Source organism: Cnephaeus nilssonii, assembly GCF_951640355.1.
Source record: "Cnephaeus nilssonii genome assembly, chromosome: 16".
Taxonomy (NCBI): domain Eukaryota; kingdom Metazoa; phylum Chordata; class Mammalia; order Chiroptera; family Vespertilionidae; genus Cnephaeus; species Cnephaeus nilssonii.
Window position 1 is genome coordinate 10,523,147 of NC_137087.1, and position 19,858 is coordinate 10,543,004.

General features: G+C 39.4%; 1 protein-coding gene across 5 annotated transcripts in view; it reads right to left on the minus strand.

The window, feature by feature from the left end:
• NRG3 (neuregulin 3) overlaps nucleotides 1-19,858 on the minus strand; it is a gene marked incomplete at both ends in the record, with an annotated part of 1,054,567 nt that overhangs the window by 26,507 nt on the left and 1,008,202 nt on the right. For all 5 annotated transcript variants that reach the window (XM_079793948.1, XM_079793950.1, XM_079793947.1 and 2 more), the window contains one exon: nucleotides 6,056-6,158. In XM_079793948.1, the coding sequence (XP_079650074.1) occupies nucleotides 6,056-6,158 (103 nt within the window). The remainder of the gene's footprint in view (nucleotides 1-6,055; nucleotides 6,159-19,858) is intronic.

Here is a 19,858-nt window from a genome sequence, read left to right on the forward strand (position 1 = left end):
TATGTGGGCTGGCTATACCAGCAAGATGCAACAGATGCTCTGTCCCAAGGGCTTTGCAGCAATTACCTATCAGCAGAAGACTCAGCACCAATAAAACAAGCAAGCAAACAAAAGCAAGCAAACAAAAAACCTCTGCAGAGTCATCTGCCATGAACTCCTCCTCTTGCCCAAGGCCCTGCCTAGGACAGAGCTTTGGTGGAGCAGAGCGCTGGCCTCACAGGGAGCCTCCAGCAGGCAGAGCTGGGGCTCAGGTCTCAGAGGGGCTGGGACTTGCACCCCAGCTCTGCCACCCTCCAGTTTCATCTGGATTTCCTAAATCAAAAGAGATTAATTTCCTAACCGTCTCTGAGCCTCAGTTTCTTCACCTGCAAATGGAGTCTGTAAAAGCTATCTTTTATGCATCCTGTGGAAACTAAACGTGAGAGCGCATGTGGAATGCTGAGCTCCTCCCAGGCTCACCAGTTAGCAGGCGTGTACGGGCAGATGCTGCAGAGGAATTAGAACACTGGCTCAGAGAACAAAGAAAAGATCGCATGAACCGCATAGCTCAGCATTTGCCACAGAATTTGGAGGTTCTGAGTGCCATTGCTTCTTTTGAATTTACACCAGTGTGATGCACTCTATTTAAATATTTCTTTCATCTTTTCAATTATTTGGGGGGCTTTTATCTCCAGTGCTCTAAATTGCTTTAATCTAGTTGTAATTATTTATCTACTTCCTAACAGCTAATCTGTAGCCTATTGTTAAAAATAAATCAATCACATCAGCATTTTTAGAAGCACATCATAGTCAAGAAATCCTATCAGGAATTCACTGATGAAGCAAATGGGAGATCAGAAAGTTCCACCTGAGTAACTCATCATGAAGCAGTGAGAGGGCTTACTCTCTTAAGAATTAAATATAAGAAACACTATCTTACAGTGACTCCATAATTCAGTGTTTGGGAAATATAAATTTCTGAAGGAATTGTGTTTATAAAATGTTTGAGAACAGTTCCTAAATCCTTTTATCATTTACTTTCCTTTACTTCCTTTTCACTCAAGTCCCGACTCACTAATATTCCAGAATCAATGGGCTTTCCTTTGTGAACCTGCCTCCTTCTCTGTCATCCCTGCCCTTTCCCAGGCACACACATTTTTGCTCTTTCATCCTTTCTCCCGTAACTGCCAACAGAGGAAAATGATCGCTGTACCATCAACCCTCTCATTGAGGAGGCTAAAAGGGCTAATTCCAATGTAGCCCTGATATTTGGGGCTAGTGATCTGAATCCAAGCCAGTAAGCTCAGTGTACATTCCTGATAACCTATAATTAAGTCACTACCTCTTTCCCAGATACTGGTCTTGCAGAACCGGTTACAGAGGCCATTGGACTGTGGACAGTACACTGCCCTGAGGGAGGGCTCCTAACTCTGACGCCAGGCCAGACCACCAGATATGGCCTGGAGACCCCCAACACCTGGGGGCCTTCTTGCAAGGCCCGAGAAAAGAACCAGAAGCATGATCTATGTTTGTGGGACAAAGAGCACAGGGAGGGAGATATAAGGGAGGGCCCCATGCGTGTTCCTTCACTCAGATTTGGAAGGCTGTTCCCTGAGTCCGCTGGCGTATTAAACAGTGTCCCTCCTACTTCCTCAGAAGCGTCCTTGGACTTCTTGGTCTTCTGCAACATCATGAGAACTGCTCTGGGGAAGACCAGATGCAGGCATTGCACACTGGAACCCTACTAGCCAGCAATGTCGGTATCAACATTGCATAGTTAACTGAGTTTTAAGTTTCTCTGGCTCAATTCTTCAGAAGGAAAGGAAAAGTAAGTAGTGGCGTATCTGATGTCACAAGTGTGTTGGTAAACATTTGCAATGTCGCAGGTGGGGTTCCTGGGGAAGTAGACACTGAGATGGAGAGAGTGTGCAGGATTCTTACTAGGGAGGGCTCTTCGGGTTGGCACCAGTGGAAGCAAAGGGAAGGAAAGAGGACCGGACTGAAGGAGAAGTTGGAATGCCATGAAGATCTCAGTAAATCCCACAGCGAGTTCTGGAACTGGCATGGCCTTGCACCGCATGTTGGGGTGAAAGTCTAGGCCTTCAGAGCCTCACATTGAACCGTCACCAACTGTGGTCCATCTCAGGTCAGAGTATGTGCTTGAGAAAAGTAACTACTAGCATAACTGTGTTTTAGCAACTGGGGGACTAAGCCCTTCACCACTGAAGAGCATCGTAGCAGCAGACCAGGGCATTCACTGCTGTCCTTACGAGGCTTTCTTTGTGGCCTACAATGTCTTACTTCAGAGAGGGACCACCGATGGTCAGAGCAGTTGCCACAATGTCTGCTTTGTACCAGGAGCACCCGCTTGTTTTCCTCCTGTGCCTTCCCAGTTGTGATCAGTATTTGTCCAGCCTTTGCTCCTGGAGCACCTCCTCTCCCATCCCCTCCCATTCTTAGAGTTGAATCACGTCCTGCATTTCCAAAGTCTGCCAAGGACTCCCACAGCCAGGCTCACCCTCCTTACCCAGGCGAGTTGAAAGTAAAAAGAAAACCTATGAGAATGTATAGTTGCATGTCAGCCATATCAGGCAGATTGAAAGGCTCAACTAATAGTTCTATTAGCTACGTGGGGAATGTATTGATTTATTGGGAGTGATGAGAATTTCTTCCATTGGGTCCTTCAGAATCGTTGGGTTTTAGTTAATTCAGTTAGAATATCTTCTAAATCCAAGAAGGTGTTCGTCACTTCTACCTCAGCAGCTAACAGTTTGCTATAATATTCTATCTGCTGAGGTCATGCCATAACAAGGGTGACAAGAGAATGGAGAAAGGACCAGAGTGATGGAATTTGGGGGATAATGGGGATTACAAAAGAAGTGACCAAGAGAATGTGAGCTTTTTGGTAACTCCTGACTTTCTCTCACCAGAAATAGTACATCCTGGTATACAGGATGGAGGTTCAAGTGAATTTATTTGGAAACCAGTGATAGAGAGGTCCTACAATCCTAGAACTTGGGGCTTTCAAGATGAGGTAAAGAAAGTATACACATGAAAACAACTTTAATCTATGAAAGTGAGGAAAGGTCAAGGTGGAGTCTGATGAAGGGTTTGGGAGGGGACTTGGAATTCCAGCAATCAGCACAGAGAATACTGGGTCAGGGTATTATAAAAATGCAGGTTGCCCTCAGCTATATAGATTAGATGCCTGGTGTGGGATGTGGCAGTAAAGGAAGACCATGCCTGGAAATTGTACAGAAGAAAGAAATATACTCTTAATGAGAACTATAACTCCACCGGGGAAAGGCTTCACTTTTTATTATCACTTTATTCTTCTCACATTTTCTTATTTATTTGTTTTTAATGAAAACTTGTCCCAGCTGGGCAGGCAGAAGGCAAGCTCCGGAAGAGTGTTCCTCCATTGGCTCAGGATGAAACTGACATTGAACAGGTTTCCATTAAACAATGGACAGCTCACTGAGCCATAGGATGTGTCCCAGAGCCCACTGCCGCCCTGAACTGGAAGGCCCTAGTAACCCAGCTGTTCGCCAGTCTTGTGAGTGTGATCATCAGTCTTCCATTTAAATGTGGTACAACTAAAAATCACACTTTAAAAATAACAATGAAGCACTGCTTCCTAATAACTTGCTATTGTTAAATACACAATTTCTTTCTCCTGCACAGCAGAAGCACGGAGAACCTTGCACCGCCTTGTCCCCTCCTCCAGGGCGCTCTCTTCGCCTGGGGTTACCTGGCCCCTAAGTTCCAGAGTGGCAAATGGGGCTGTTAACAAGAGCAAGCCCCACTGAGTACTTACTCTTTCATACACTATGGTGTCCTTTTGACAGTATTATCCCATTAATCCTCAACACATTCTAGAAGGGAGATATATTTTGGCTATTTAGCCGAAACCAGTTTGGTTTAGTGGATAGAGCGTCGGCCTGCGAACTCAAGGGTCCCAGGTTCGATTCCGGTCAAGGGCATATACCTGGGTTGCGGGCACATTCCCAGTAGGGGGTGTGCAAGAGGCAGCTGATTGATGTTTCTCTCTCATCAATGTTTCTGGCTCTCTATCCCTCTCTCTTCCTCTCTGTAAAAAATCAATAAAATATATTTTTTTAAAAAAAGAAAAAAAAAGAAAATCAAGGGTAAAGGACTGGATGTAATTTGCTTAATAGTTCATAACAAGCAAGTGGCAGCCTGAAGATTTGAACGCATGTAAAATCACAGCCACTGTGCCGTGTAGCCTCCCTAGAAAAATAAAATTAGAAAGAGCTCTGGGTTGCACCAGAGCAGGGCATTCCTCATTCACCCCCAGCAGTTGCACCACCCCGTGAAAGGATTATATGAGCCAATGTGGTTTGTGTAAAGCATGTGATTGAAACTAGAACAGTGCAACTTCAAAGACTCCATCTGTTGGTAAGGTATAAATGTCTAATCACTATGCTGTACACCTAAAACTAATGTAATATTGTATGCCAGCTATAATTGAAAAATAATCAAAATCATTTTTAAAAAAATGATTCCATCTGCAATTTTCTACTGTATGGCTTTGACAACTTAATATTTTTAAATTAAATCCTGATATTTTAAAAAATGCAGCAATAACACACAATTCCAATTGTTGTAAAAATTGGGAGATAATACATGAAAAGCTCAGTGTCTCTGACAAAGAATAAGTGCTTAAAATGAACATGAACACCTGAAACCTATACAACTTTATTAACCAATGTCACCCCAATAAATTCAATAAAAATTTAAAAAATAAAATGAGCAATAAAAAAACAAACACAAAAAAAGGAAAAAACAAAACCCACTAACATCACAGCCCAGAGTTGCCTAGGAGATATAATAATTAAATATAATGTGGCATCTGGATGTAGCCTTGGAACAAAATAAGCCCATTAGGTAAAAACTAAGAAATCTGGAAGTATGAAATTTAGTTAGTAATAATGTATCAATATTAAATGCATCGTGCTAATGTAAGACAATAACAGGGGAAACTGAGTCTGGGTATATGGAATCTCTCTGTACTCTTTTCACAGTAATTCTGAAAATCTAAACTAGTTTATTAAAAAATAATAGTTACTAATTCTGGATTCAGACCTGAGTTTCCATTTTTTGCAAATCAACATACATGCAGACAGGTATAATAGACTATATCTGGAAATTGGTCCATTTTTAGAAGAAAAAATGGATAGAAAAATATATGTCCAATGAAAGTCAATTAAGCTTTGGCTTGGATTTCAACAAGCTGTAGGAATAGAATTGGTGCCAACTTATTCAGGCCTACGTGCCTTACAAGAAAGCAAAAAATATAGTATTTTTATTCATATTTCCTATTTTAAGTGCATATTTTGCTAATATCATAAATAAAATAGCTTTTTCAAAGTTCATTTAAAATAAAGATATATGTAGATAGACATATATACTTACATAGCTGTATATATATATATATATATATATATATATATATATATATACTTTAGCCTACGTTATTAGTAAAAAATAAGTACCTTTATGTGCAGAAGGTCTGGTTTCTTGGCAAAAAAGTATAGGACATATTCAAGATATTATACCAACTGGGGAACTAAAATAGATTTTCTAATTTTTCATATTTCACATTTGGCTAAAACCTTTATGAGTATCAGATAAAAACACTATGAAAGAAAACATGTAGATCTTTTAAAGAAAAACAATAGATCCTGGTTGATAATGTTTAGGTCTACAGCAGTGTGACCTCTCTGGTCACAAGAGTTAGCTCCTTAGTCACAGGCAAATGTTGAGACTTTAATCCTGGCAGGTAATCAAAATGTGCAAAGAAGGTAGAGTTTTTATGAGCACAGAGAGGGATGGTAGTTATGTGCATCAAAGATAAACCACACACACATACATGCAAATGTGGAATATACTAGTACACTCACCACAGTCTACAAAAGATTCTAAGTCATTCTAAATGTTGGACGGGCCCATTTTTACAAGATCCCTCTGTCGGGAGCAAAGACTGAGAACTTAAAAAAGACAAAGTGCTTCCTCTGAGAAGTAACCTTTTAACAGTTGAGAGAAATGGTCTTACTTGCTTTTGAAGTAGAATGCTGCACAGAACATGCCCACGATGACAATCCCAAAGATGATACATGAAATTGACAGCACCTGCCTTTGATAAACTTCTTCACTCTCTGTGAATTTGAAAAAAAAAAGAAATTAGAATGGATGTTAGCAGGGCACAGCTGAGACGATTTTCATCCTTGTACTTTTAAGCTGGTATCTCCTTTCAAAGCAAACGTTTTTGTTCCTGTCATGAATAGGAAAACATGAGGAATTTATTAGCATGCAATTTCTTGGCAATGGTCTGCAGGACAGCTGATTGCTACATTTTGATCTGCATGGCTAAGTCAGACCTCATACTCACATATCACAGTTATGCATCTTATCAAAAGACATTGAATGACGTTAGGACATATGGGGGACATATCTTTTTGAAATGATGTTTGGGTTCAAAATAATCTGCTACAGAAACAAAATGTGTGTCCATCAGAACCTTCCTGTGCCAGTGATGACTTCTAATTTATTTTATGATGCCACCGCATTTATTATTTGGTCTTTGGCTGTCATTCACCCACTATTATGACTGGCATCACTTATGAAAAAGAACTGCAATATGTATGTGAATGTTTATTCACCCATTCCATGACTTCCTCAATACCTATGATCTGGCATCTCTACTATCTCAATCGCTGTTATCAAGATCATATCTTATAGCTTCTTATCGCATAAAAACAACAGAACTCATTTTTTAAAAAAGCATTTCACTTCTCAGCCATTATTACTTATATCCCCAACTCATTTTCTGAAATATGTCGACTGAAACAGTTCTTCCATCTCATCAAGACCTTTTATCCATAGATCTCAGAACTTTCTTTCTGTTATTGTCCTCGTGTTGTCTTCATGTCTCTCCTAATACAGCATACAGACTTTGGTGCATGATTACAGTCATTTACTCTCTTGCAAATACCCTCACTTACTGAATCCATTTCTCCTTCCCCTTCACTCATTTGGCAAAATAACTGTGTACAAATCCAAGAAACTGCCTTTTCTACCCCTCTACCTTGAACAGTTCAGAATTGGAGAGAAGATTGCACAATTGGGAGTGGACACCAATAAAGGTTGACAATCACACTGCTGAAGCAGACATCCAATAGAGACTAACAATCTCATCAGCCTGCTTCTCCATTGTACTACAGATTATCCATACATGCTCCACACTACTCAAACATCTGACTTACCCTCCCTCCTTCCTGACTCCAAGATCTTTCATATATGTCACACACAAAAAGAAGTCAGTACAAAAGAAATAATCTCAATGTACAACACAAAATATATAGTTAATTGTGCCTTTTTTCCTTTTGATTAGCTCTTATTAACATAATGTAGTAGTTCTCAAACTTGCATTGGAGTCACCTTGAGAGTTATTAAGGGCAGACTGCCACCTACTTTCCCTCCCAGAGTTGGTCTGAAGTGGGGGCAGAATATTTGCATTAAAAAAAAAATCCTCAGGTGATTCTGATGTTGCTAGTCTGTGAAACATGTTTTGAGAACCACCCAATAGACTAAGAACCCTCATAACACAGATCTACTATAACAGAATAACTGGGGGATATTTGTTTTTCTTTGTAAATGTCAACTAAGGATTCATTTTGGACCTTCTGAATAAAAATGTCTATTAAAAATAAAATTTTCAATGGTGATGGAAAAAATTAAATATTTTAAAAAGAAAATTTTGCCTGGCCAATGTGGCTCAGTGATTGAGCATCAACCTATAAAACAGGAGGTCGCGGTGAAATTCCCTGTCAGGGCATATGCCCAGGTTGTAGGCTTGATCCTCATTGGGGGGCATGAAGGAGGCAACCAATCAATGATTCTCTCTTATAATTGATGTTTCTATCTCTCTCTCACTCTCCTATCCTCTCTGAAATCAATAAAAATATATACTTTTAAAAAGCCTTCTCCTTGAAGAGATGCTTAAAAATAAAAGAAAGAAAATCTTCAGGTGTTTCTCATGCACACTAAAGTTAGAGAATAATTCAATTAGAGAAAATGCTATCTTTTAAAAGATGAATTCCTTTAGATCCAATTGTGTTCTATCATCTCAGAATCACTGAAAGTAAGAGAAGGAAAAACATTCCCATTCTTTTTATGATGCCAACATTGCCTTTATATGAAAATTAGACAAAGACATAAGAGAAAATAAATTACAGACATATATTCCTCATTGACATAGATGCAAAAATTCTTACCAAGTTTAGGAAGTCAAATCCAGCAAGATGTTAAAAGTAACACATCATGACCAAGGGGGGGTTATATAAGGAATTCAAGGTTAGTTTAATATTTTAAAAATTAATAAATGTGATTCACAATTTTAACTGTCAATAAAAATAATTTAATTATTGATTAAATGGAAAATTTACTTAAAATCTAATATTAATTCCTGATTAAAATTCTCAGAGAGTATGGATAGAAGGGAACTTCATCACACTTATGAAGAATATATATAATCTATACCGAATTGTAAAAGACTGACTGCTTTTCCCCTAAAGTCAGGAATAAAGCAAGAACATACACTCTCACCACTTCTATTCAACCTTTTACTGGAAGTTTAGTCAGTGGAATAAGCAAAAATAGAAATTAAATCCATTCAGTTTTGGAATAGAAGAACAATCATCTGTATTCTCAGATAACATGATTATCTATGCCAAAAGCTGATAGAATCTACAAAGAGCTAGTGTAACTAGTAAGGAAGCCTAGCAAGTTTGCATGATATAAAGTTGTATCATAGATGATACAAAAATTAAATGTATGTTTACTTAATAACAACAAATAAGCATAAATTAACAAGTAATTATTATTTACACAATCTCAAAAATATAAAGCACATAGAGATACATGAAGCATGTACACTGAAAACTACCCAAACATTATAGAGAGAATTTAAAAAAAAACAAATAAATGAAGAGACACATCATGTTTATGGATTGAAAGGCTCAATAATATTAAGATGTCAGTTTTCCTCAAGTTAATAGATAGATTGAGTACAATTCTACTGAAAATTTCAGGAGGAATTTTGTTGTTGAAGAAATTGACAAGCTAATTCTAAATGTTATGTGGAAATACAAAAGATATAGAGTAGCCAAAACGATGTTTTGGTAGCCAAGAAATCAAAGTTGAAGGACTTAAACCTCTTTGTTCCAAGACTTATTATAAAGTTATATTAATCAAGGCACTATAATATTGGCCTACTTATAGACAGACAAGAGAGTCCAGGAATATATGCAAAAAATATGTGGTCAATTGATTTATGAAAAGATGCCAAGACAATTCAAAGGGGAAAGGGTCTTTTTAAAAAATGACATTGTAACAGTAGAATAGCCATATCCATAAAAATGAACCTTGACTTGAGACCTTAATGTAAAATTTTATACCATAAAACTATTAGAAGAAAATATAGGAGAAAAATCTTAGTAATCATGGGTTTGACAAAGATTTCTTAACTACAATACAAAAGATACAAAGTATGAAAAATTTTAAATAAATAAAATGGACTTCATCAAAATTAATGTTTGCTCTTCAAAATATAGACTCGTATCTATACTATATATTCAACAACATTGACTATTCAACAAAAAATATATATTCAATAACATGAATATAAGTGGATCTCTTACCACTCAATAAGAAGACAACAGCTGCATTTTGAAATGGGCAAAAGATTTGAATACACACTTCCCCAAAGATATATAGGTGGCAAATACATGCATAAAAACACATAGATGGTAAATACGAACATCATTAATCATTATGAAATTGAAAATTAATCTGTTTGGGGATATATGGCATCCCTACTAGAATTTTTAAAATTAAAGAATGACTGTACCAAGGGTGTGGAGCAATTTTAACTTTCATGTACTTCTTGGTAGAAATGTAAAATGATATAACCACTTAAGAAATAATTTCATGAAAGTTAAACATATGCTTACCTTAGGCATAGCCATTACATTCCTAGAGATTTACCCAAGAGTAATGAACATGTTCATTATGTACATAAATTTTCATGGCAGCTTTATTTGTAATAGCAAAAAAGTGGAAACAATCCAAATGCCTGCTAACAGGTGAATGGATAAACACATTGTGCGATATCCATACAATGGGATATTACGCAGAAATAAAAAGGAATGAGCTATTGATATAAGTAACAATACACATGAGTCTCAAAATAATTATGCTGAGTGCAAATCAGACCCACAAAAGATGTACCTGTTGCATTATCCTAATTGTATAAAATTCTGGAAAATGAAAAACAATCTATAGTATATAGAAAGCATGCAAGTGGATACCTGGAAAGAGGAACTGGGGATGGGGATGACATGAGGAAACTTTGGAGAGTTATGGATATATTATTGTCTCAAATATAGTATTCCCATGGGTGAATATTTATGTCCAAGTGTATCAACTGATACATTTTAAATAAATGTTATTTCATGTCAATTATAGTTGCAAACATATTAATCCTAGGGGACAAAGAATATAACAACGCATAAAGGATATACATGATACAAAAGATATGCCTGATACAACACCATCCACCTCCTTTCCTTCCAGCATGTCTGACATTTAACTCCTTAGAGACCTGATGATACATGCTATTCTTTTTCCCTTTCTGGAATACTATTCCATGTTTGTTTTTCAAATGCCTACTCACCTTCTGATCTCAAATTACATGTCACCAGTGCAAAAAATCTTGCCCCGCCCTGTAAGCACCATTGGTGCAGGAGACCATATTTTTGTTGATCTATTCGTTTGACTCACTACTGCTTCTCTAGCACCAGCTGTGGTTCTTCCCACAGAGTGACACCCCAAGACTTGTTACCTAGTAGATACATAGATATTTCAGGTGTTATAGGGGTTTTCTGCTTTATGCTGCTCATGAAATAGCAACTCTCACCCAGGGATGCTCTTAAGGTTTAATACTTTTCCTTTGTTCACCCCATGTCCTCCCAAATCCTCCTTTTCCAAGTTGACTACCGGCAACTACTGACCCCACCCTTCCTGAACTCTACACCTGGCTCTTTTCATTGAGGTTTTCCCATCCAAACCTGGTCTCCTTGCTGCGACTCTGTCCTAAGTCCTTTGCAGAGGGCGAAGTGTCACAAGGAAAATGATGAAGTCATTTGTTCCCAGGCCTCTGAATAAACTGTAGCATGATCTGCCCACAGGCAGGTACTCTCATGTTCTTCTTTCCCATGCCATCTGACTGCCAGGCCCTGGCTTTCTGGGTGATTTTCAGGTTGTCTGATCAGATTCCAGGAAGACACTCTACATGGTTGGATTTATGTAGTGTTTTCAACTAGCTCCATGCCTGCAAAGGTGAGCTCCCTGGTTTTCTGTCCCAGTCAAGGGCACATGTCTGTGTTGTGAGCTCAATCCCCAGTAGGGGGCGTGCAGGAGGCAGCCGGTCAAGGATTCTGTGGGATACCAATTCACAGCCAGAAAACTGGCTGAGAGTTGGCTCATGGGCACAGTATTCCCCATACCAGGAGTTGTTGGGGTGCTTGCACAATGCCCCAGAAGCTTCCAGGGCCAGCTAAAATGAGCCCATGGCTTGTGATGTGCCTCTCCCAGCAAAGTCAACTGCAAAACTCCATCTTTAATTCAGCAAATCCGGACCAGACACACAGACGTGGATTAAAACCTCCACATGCAGAACACAAACTCTGCACCCCATTGTCTTTCTTTTTTATTTTCTTTCCTGGGACCATGCACTATTTTTAAACATGATGACAAATTTTTCTGTCCTTTTTCCTACAGAATTGTGTTGGGAAACAAAGATTTAGAAGAACTGCCCCCTCTTCTTTCCCTTCTTAGGCTTTGCTTTCGTTTTATTTTGACTCGCGTGTCAGAAAACAGAAAGTAAGCCCAAGAGAAATATCACTATGGAGATTTCTGAATAAGCAGAGAAGGGCAATCAGGTGGCCCTGGCAAGTCTTACTTTACATTTTACGTTTGAAAAGATCCAAATGAAAGAGATTCCAAAATGTGTCATTGGCACCTGGTTTGGAAGCATTGCTACCTTAAAGAATGCAATCCTTTCCATCTCCACATTTGTAAACTCATTAAATTTTCCATTTGAACTTGGAAACAGATAAGTACTTGCACGGACTATAAAGAACTCCATTTCACTTAATCGCTGTGAGTTGATGACTGCAATGGGATAAGCATGACTTGCATCTGATAAGCTACCCCACCTGGCCTGTGCCAATAAAAAGAATTATGAAAATGATGGATAATAATACTCATTAAAACATAAAACAAGATTGTATCCACTAAACTGAATGATTTCCTCATGAAATCTTTGTGGTGTTTTTGTTCTTATTTGAAAGTAGTCAAATATGGCCTGGGGAAATGCACAAAATCAATTCTGAATTTAAATCAAGAGTGAAATTAAAACCCCAAAGACTGTGAGTATAGTTACATGGGGCACAAGAACCAGCATGGTGAGGGGCAAGAGGCAAGGACTCAAGAGTCCGGCAATTTTGGATTTGGCTTTAATTTTAGCCACTTTTAATTTGAGTAACCAAAGATATATCACTTTACTTTATGAACTTCAATCCCCTAGAATAAAGGCAGTGATGAATTGCTAACTGTAATAAATATTATAACAAGAGGTATGTAATGTTATGAAAGAATATGATAAATGGACCTATACATAGATATGAGAGATCAGAGATCTGAAGTATAAGATTAGGAGCCAAGTAGGCAAGAGATATGGGGTGAGGAGAGTGGTCCAGAAAGAGAAAGCCGCTTGTGCAGAGGCCCTGCTGTAGGAGATAAAAATGGCATGTTCTGGAATCTGGAGGTTATCTCCAAACCCCAGCGTCTTTGTCTGAGTGCTTTTCTCTCCCTTAATAGCTTGGCAGAGCAAGAGGCAATGGGGTCTTGGGGTGCAATGAACATGGCATTCCAACAGCAGGAAGGTACTGAAGGATTTGAAAGGAGAGGAGTGTGATGTGATGATATTTACATTTCCTTTTTTTTGCATAGGTGGAAAAGATTAGAAGGGATAAAGTAAATGCAGAGTCCTGTTAGGAGTCTATTATAATGGTTCAGGTCAGACATGAGGAACGTACAACAGCAGTAACAATCATGGTGGGGAGTGAAATAATCAGAAATGAAAAGCACTTAGGTTGAAAATGTAAAGGACTAGATGGTGATGCTGTTAACTAACAGTATATTGGAGGAAGGTCAGACACGGAAGAAAAAGTCACAAGCTCAGTTTTAGACTCAGGGAGTTTTAAGGGCCTGGAAGATATCCAAGTAAAGATGCCCAGTGGACATTTAAACATGTAAATCTAGGCTAAGAGGAGGTGAAAGGGTTCAGGATAGAAATATTTAGGGGTTATGCATATACCGACACTTGTGTGTTGATAAGGTAGTCCTGAGAGAAAATGAAGAGTAATAGGAGAAGAATGGCTAAGATAGAGGCTCGAGGGATTCCAAATTTTCATGGAAGTGCAGAGAAGGAACCTGCAGGGGAGATGAAAAAGCAACAGCCAACCAGGCAAAAAGAAAAGTAAAAAACAAACATAGCAAAACATGATAATATTATGAAAGAAACACACAGAGTTTTTCTAGGATAGGGTATTGGATACTTCCGCTAGGCCAAATGAGATGGAGTCCATTAATTTAGTGACGCGGCGGTCACTGGGCTCTCTGATGAAATCATGACGGTCGCCCTCATAACCCTGTGGCTCCTCTTCCATGTACCAGTCACGTGCTGCAATCAAATGCACTTTCTCCAAACCTACCCCGTTTTCAGCCACTTTGGCCTGGATTTAGAATCTAGAATTCCAGCCTAACTCCAGAAAGCAGGGAATACCTTCATTGTAACTTGAGGCTACCAGGAACTTCACTGTAGAGAAGTCGTGAGGATTGAATGAGCTAAGATACATAGCGTTGTAGTTCCTAACTCCAAGTGGTATTAATGATTTGGCTGAACCATATAAAACTGTCATGGGGGGGGGGGGGGGCAGGCGCAAAAAATTGCTGAACACTGGCCATTTAATTTGGTTCTATCAAATAGGTGGTAACTGAAATTATTTTATGGGATGCTAATATTTGTGCATTTCATTTCTTAAAAATCCAGATTATGAAGTCATTTTTGAGGACAAAAACCAATCTTCGCTTACACAGAAATTAGTAAAGGATGTTTCATTATCTCTACTCCCAGCACTGGTCCTCTCACCTTTTCTGTTACACACAGGACTTGTTCCTCTCTTTTTATATGATTATATTTCTTGTTATAAAGTGGAAACTAGAGAAGGTGATGTAACAGTGACATTTTGGAAACTGACATAGGACCAGTGGGAAAGTCCTTTTGGCAGGCAGCCTGGTCTAAGACTCTGAAAGAGACCAGGCTGCCCTTAGCTTCTCCTGCCCCCGCCCCCCCCCCCCCCCCCGCAATTGCCAACTTCACTCAGGGAGTGTTGTGCTTGATTAGTGGGCACTCCTGGGTTTAAACACCAACTGCAGCTGTTCTTATCCTCTCTCATCCATGGTCTTGGTCAATAACATAAAGGAAAACGACATGCCTCGCCTATTTGCTAAGAGATTCAATAGGCGAGCACAAATCAAGTGTCCAGAGTAATGGATGGCATAGAATTGATGCACAAAATGCCAGTTTTCCTCTTTCCCCCTTTTCTCCTGGAGCCTAGACTTTGCTCCACGCCTCTTGTGTGCAGCCAACCTTACCGACAGGCAGTGACTGCTGACCAGACGCTGTGCCCTCCTGCCTGTTCACTGAGACCTCTATGGATGGAATTTACTTTTATGTCATTTTCTTTACTTACAGCTCCTTGTGCTTTTACTCTCGGTAACTGCATTTTTCAGCTAGTGGTTCTGAATTGCTATAAAGATATTTTGTAGGATGCAAAGCAAGTGAGTCTCACAGGGGCCTGGGCTGTCTTTCCCATTCCCCTCACATATACCCTTTGAGAAGAGAAGGAAAGTGTGCTCCTTGTTGCCAGAGACACAGAATTCTTGGAGAGCACGCAGGCCACGGCAACCCATGCTGAACTAGAGTGCTCACAGTTCAGGCCCTGCTGTGCAAAGGTGCCTGAAAGGATGCTTTTGGAAACCGGAGTCTTTAGAATTTTGGAAGTCTCTATACAACAACTTGTCAAGCAATTCTAGATTTAAAAAAAATAGCACAAGAAAATCATATTTGCTTCTTTCTTATATCATTTCTCAATGGAGTTCTCGATATTAAGAATAGAGGTGTGAGCCCTAGCTGGTTTGGCTCAGTGGATAGAGCGTTGGCAGACTGAAGGGTTCCAGGTTCCACTCTGGTAAAGAGTACATGCCCAGGTTGTGGACTTGATCCCCAGTGTGGAAACGGGATTTGTACTTTTTATCCTGAAGATAAAAATAAACAAGAAATTAAATGGCTGATAACTGCACTAGTTAAGAAAAAAAGAATAATTTCCTCAACGTAAAAGACACCTTGCAGGCAAATGAAATGAATCCTCACTATAAGGTCAATGAGATCAAAGATATGCTGGCAAGGTGGGGCACTGACTATGCGACAAGAATATTGGCAACGTCAAACCAGCTCCATGATCCTCCTGCAAGGAACCCCCAGAATGTTGCTTGAGGGCGCCCAACCCAACTACCCAAGTGCAGGGGGCCTGCAATGACCAGCAGGTACTGGTGTGCTCCATATCTTTAACACAGTGCTGTTTCTACCTGGGCACCTCCTGCCCTTCTCTACCTGCAGAACTCCAGTGATATGAGTTGAACTGTGTCCCCCAAAAGATGCTGAAGTACTAATCCCAGTACCTGTGAAATGATCTTCTTTGGATAAAGGGCTTTTGCAGAGGATCAGGTTAAAATGAGGTCATTAGAATGGACCCTCATCCAAAATTACTGTGTCCTTGTGTAAAGGAGAAGTGTGGACGCAGAGTCACACCTGCAGACAGGAACAACGCCATGGGAAGATGAAGACAGAGACTGGGTGATGCATTGACAAGTCAAGGAAGGCCAATGATTGCCAGCAAACCACTGAAGCTAGGAGAAAAGCAAAGGAACTGATCCCCCCTCACAGCCCTCAGAGGAAACCAGCTCTGTTAACACCTTGATCTTGTACTTCTGGCCTCCAGAACTGTGAGACAATACAGGTCTGTTATTTAACCACCATCCCTTGGTACTTTGTTATGGGCAACCCTAGCAAGCTACCGTAAAATACTCCCTGATCCATAAAAAATCCGAATAAACACTATCAGGTCTGAAAATTCTCCTCAAGCTCCCCCTTCTACATCCTTTTTTGCATCTTCCCATAATGCACATATCTGTTTTCCCACAGCCAAGACTGAGAGCCCCTCAAGGTCAAGAGTATCATCTTCATTCCTGGATCCCTGTGCCTGGCTCATGCTTGCCCTGCACGGGAAAGGTTACTCAGCAGGCCTTTGTTGAACTCAACAGCTTCTGGGTTGGGTGTCTAATGACATTTTTCCCGTTGATCCTCTGCCTGGTGAGGTAATAAAAATAGGCACTGCTTTCTCGGAGGGGCGTCCTTTTACCCCAGGAATTCGTTCTCTTGTTCTTTGCAGTCCACTGTGAAAGGGCAGCATTTCAAATACTTCGAAAAGGAAAAGAATGGCTTCATAATAAAATGTTGACATTCAAAATATTTTACCATCTTTCCGTGCAAAGTGCTTTTAGATGTGCCTTATCCATAAAATTTGATATTTAAAAGGAAATAACAGTTTAAATGCATAAACACATTCATTCTCAACCTGTAATTTCCTTTTACCCACCTCCTTACCCGACACTCCACCAAATGTAAACCTAACCCTGTAAAATCCCTTATCTCCCTCCCTGCTTCCCCAAACAGTGAAGCTCTGGCTGACTATAGATAAGTGAATGTTGGAAAACACATTTGGAAAAAAACAAACACAAAAAGCCCCGGGTCTTCTCATTGGTATGTCTAACATGCACTGGCTTTCCAAGTGCTATTGCTCCCACAAATAAATTATTAGTAAAAAGAAAATTGCATCAAAATAAATCTATGGGTGAATTTTCAATGTTACGTTGCAACCAGTCTTTGGCTTCTGGCTTCACTGTTAAAAGGTCTGAGAGTTTCATTTTCCTGAACCTGTAGTAACTGTCCCTGATCCCTACCCTTAGCCCCAATTTTATAACTTAGGATTCACTGTTCATTGGCAAAGTCACATTCCACTAGCAAGATATGCGACTCAGTAGGACAACCTGTTATTTTCTTGGCAATGAGGAGAATGTGACCCAATGGCCTATAGGACTCTTCTAGTGTTTGACCTATTTTGATGGAGGGGGAAGTCTAATCCGCTAAGATCATGTCCACCTCGCCACACGTGAGAACAGTCAGGCCCAAAGTAACAGCCAACCCTCCCAGACTAGTTTAATGGATCTCCACCACCTTCGGCCAGGTGAGATGTAAGTTAAAGGCATATAAGTCCCTTTGCCTCAAATATTAGTGTGGCCTGGCCTGAACTACAAGTATCATCTGCAAAGGCAGCTATTTCACAGCTGCTAGCCTTGTGGCTATTTGCCCTTCCCAGGCCCATGCTATAACTATCACGTCAGGGGCTGTCCTGAGTCAGGCGGGGTATCAGACAGCACAGCACAGGCTTCTGGATTCCGGGCAGTGAATCTTAGAAATACTGCAGGAGCTTTTCAAACATGCCTACGAAGCAGCCCCACCCAGAGCAGGAAATCTGAGTTTCCAGCCCTAGAACTTTATATGCATATTTTTCTAAGGCAGCCAAGATGCAGTAAAAGAGACCCAAAAATAAAAAAAGGCAAAATTAACTGTAGTTATACATTTTATTTCACTCAACATATCTAAAGCAGTATCATTTCCACATGGAATTACCATAAAAGGGCTAATAAAGTATTTTACTTTTTATCTTTTTAGCATTAAATCTATAAAATCCAGTGTGTATTTTGTGCTTGCTCATCTCATTTGAGGCTGACCACATTTCAGGTGTTCCATGGTCACATGTGGTTAGTGGCATTCATATTGGACAGGGTAGGTCAAAAGTTAGACAATAGGGACCTGTTTCTAGGCATCCTCTCTGACTACTTATGTGAATTTGGGCAATTTTATTAACTATCTGTGACTCAGTTTTTAAGGTAAAAAGGGGGCCATGACCATAATACTTCCCTCACTGGATTGCTTTGTGAGCATTTAATAAGCACAGTGCCTAGCTCACTGAAAATGTTCATAACATTTAAGTGGCTTCTCTCATCATCATCATCATTTTTATTCTTTTAATATATCATGAAAAAGATTGCTAGAAAAAAAACCATAGAGAACGTTGGATTTGAGAGGTAGCACTAAAACCATTTGGAAATATATAATTTTCAAGTCCTCATGTGGGAAAAGAAAATGTATAATTAAAACAGATATCATCAAACTCGTTGGTCTCAGGTATAAGATATACTGAAGCTCCTTAAAATAAAATAATAACTAATAAATATGCATGCTCCTTTATCAACGTCAGTGCTGATAATGTTTAACTTAATTCATTTTACATTTGGCCTCCAAATGCATCATAAGGATAGATACAGGCAAACTAGAGCTGGAAATGAAACAGCAAAGCTGATCCTGCTCTTTGACCTCCCTGTGCCCCTGCCCCTGCACTGCCTGCTTAGGTACCTTGTCAGCATCCCTCTCCTCACTCAGAGTTTTTGTTCCTCTAGATACTTAGTTGCTTATGCTCTTGGCTGGCCACATCTCTTACTATATCTAAGGAAGTCCTTTTGTGCTTCTGATCCAGCCTTATTTTTTCAAAATTCAAATTCCTGTCTTTAAAATAAAGTTCAACTCCTGGGAATATATCCAAAGAAACTAGAAACACAAATCAGAAAAGATATATGCACCCCCATGTTCATAGCAGCACAATTTACAATAGCTAAGATTTGGAAACAGCCTAGGTGCCCGTCAGCAGATGACTGGATCAGAAAACTGTGGTACATCTACACAATGGAATACTATGCTGCCATAAAAAAGAAGGAATTCTCATCATTTGCAGCAACCTGGATGGAATTGGAGAATATTATACTAAGTGAAATAAGCCAGTCAATGAAAGAAAAATACCACATGATCTCACTCATTTATGGATAATAAAGAACATTATAAACTGATGAACAAAAAGATAGTTACAGAGACATTAAAGCAACAAATAGACTTTCAAATTACAGGGGGAAAGTTAGGGAGAGGGGGGGTAGATAAGAAATCAAACGAAGGACTTGTATGCATGCATATAAGCATAAACAATGGACGCAAAACTCTGGGGGGTGAGGGCATGTGTGGGTGTGGGGTGGGGGGGGTAATGGTAAGATATGTACACATATAATACCTCAATAAAAAAATAAAATAAAATAAAATAAAGTTCATATCAAAGTGTAATATATATATATATATATATATATATATATATATATATATATATATAAATGCATAATTCATAAGTTCACAGCATGAGGAAATTTTACAAAATGAACATGCATAGGTAATCAACACCCAGATCAGGAAATGGGACAAGGCCATCCATGCACCACTTCCTAACCACAAACCACCTTGTCTACAGCAGATCCACTAACATGACTTCTGGCACCAGAAATGAGCTGTGCTGGTTTGTGAAGTTTATATAAATGGAATCATATTATATGTTCTTTTTATACTGAGCTTTTCCCCGTTATTGCTAGTGAAATTCAATCATGTCATTGCATGTAGCTCTGGCTCATTTATTATTCCTGTTAACCTACCTTTTAAAACTTACAATAAAGT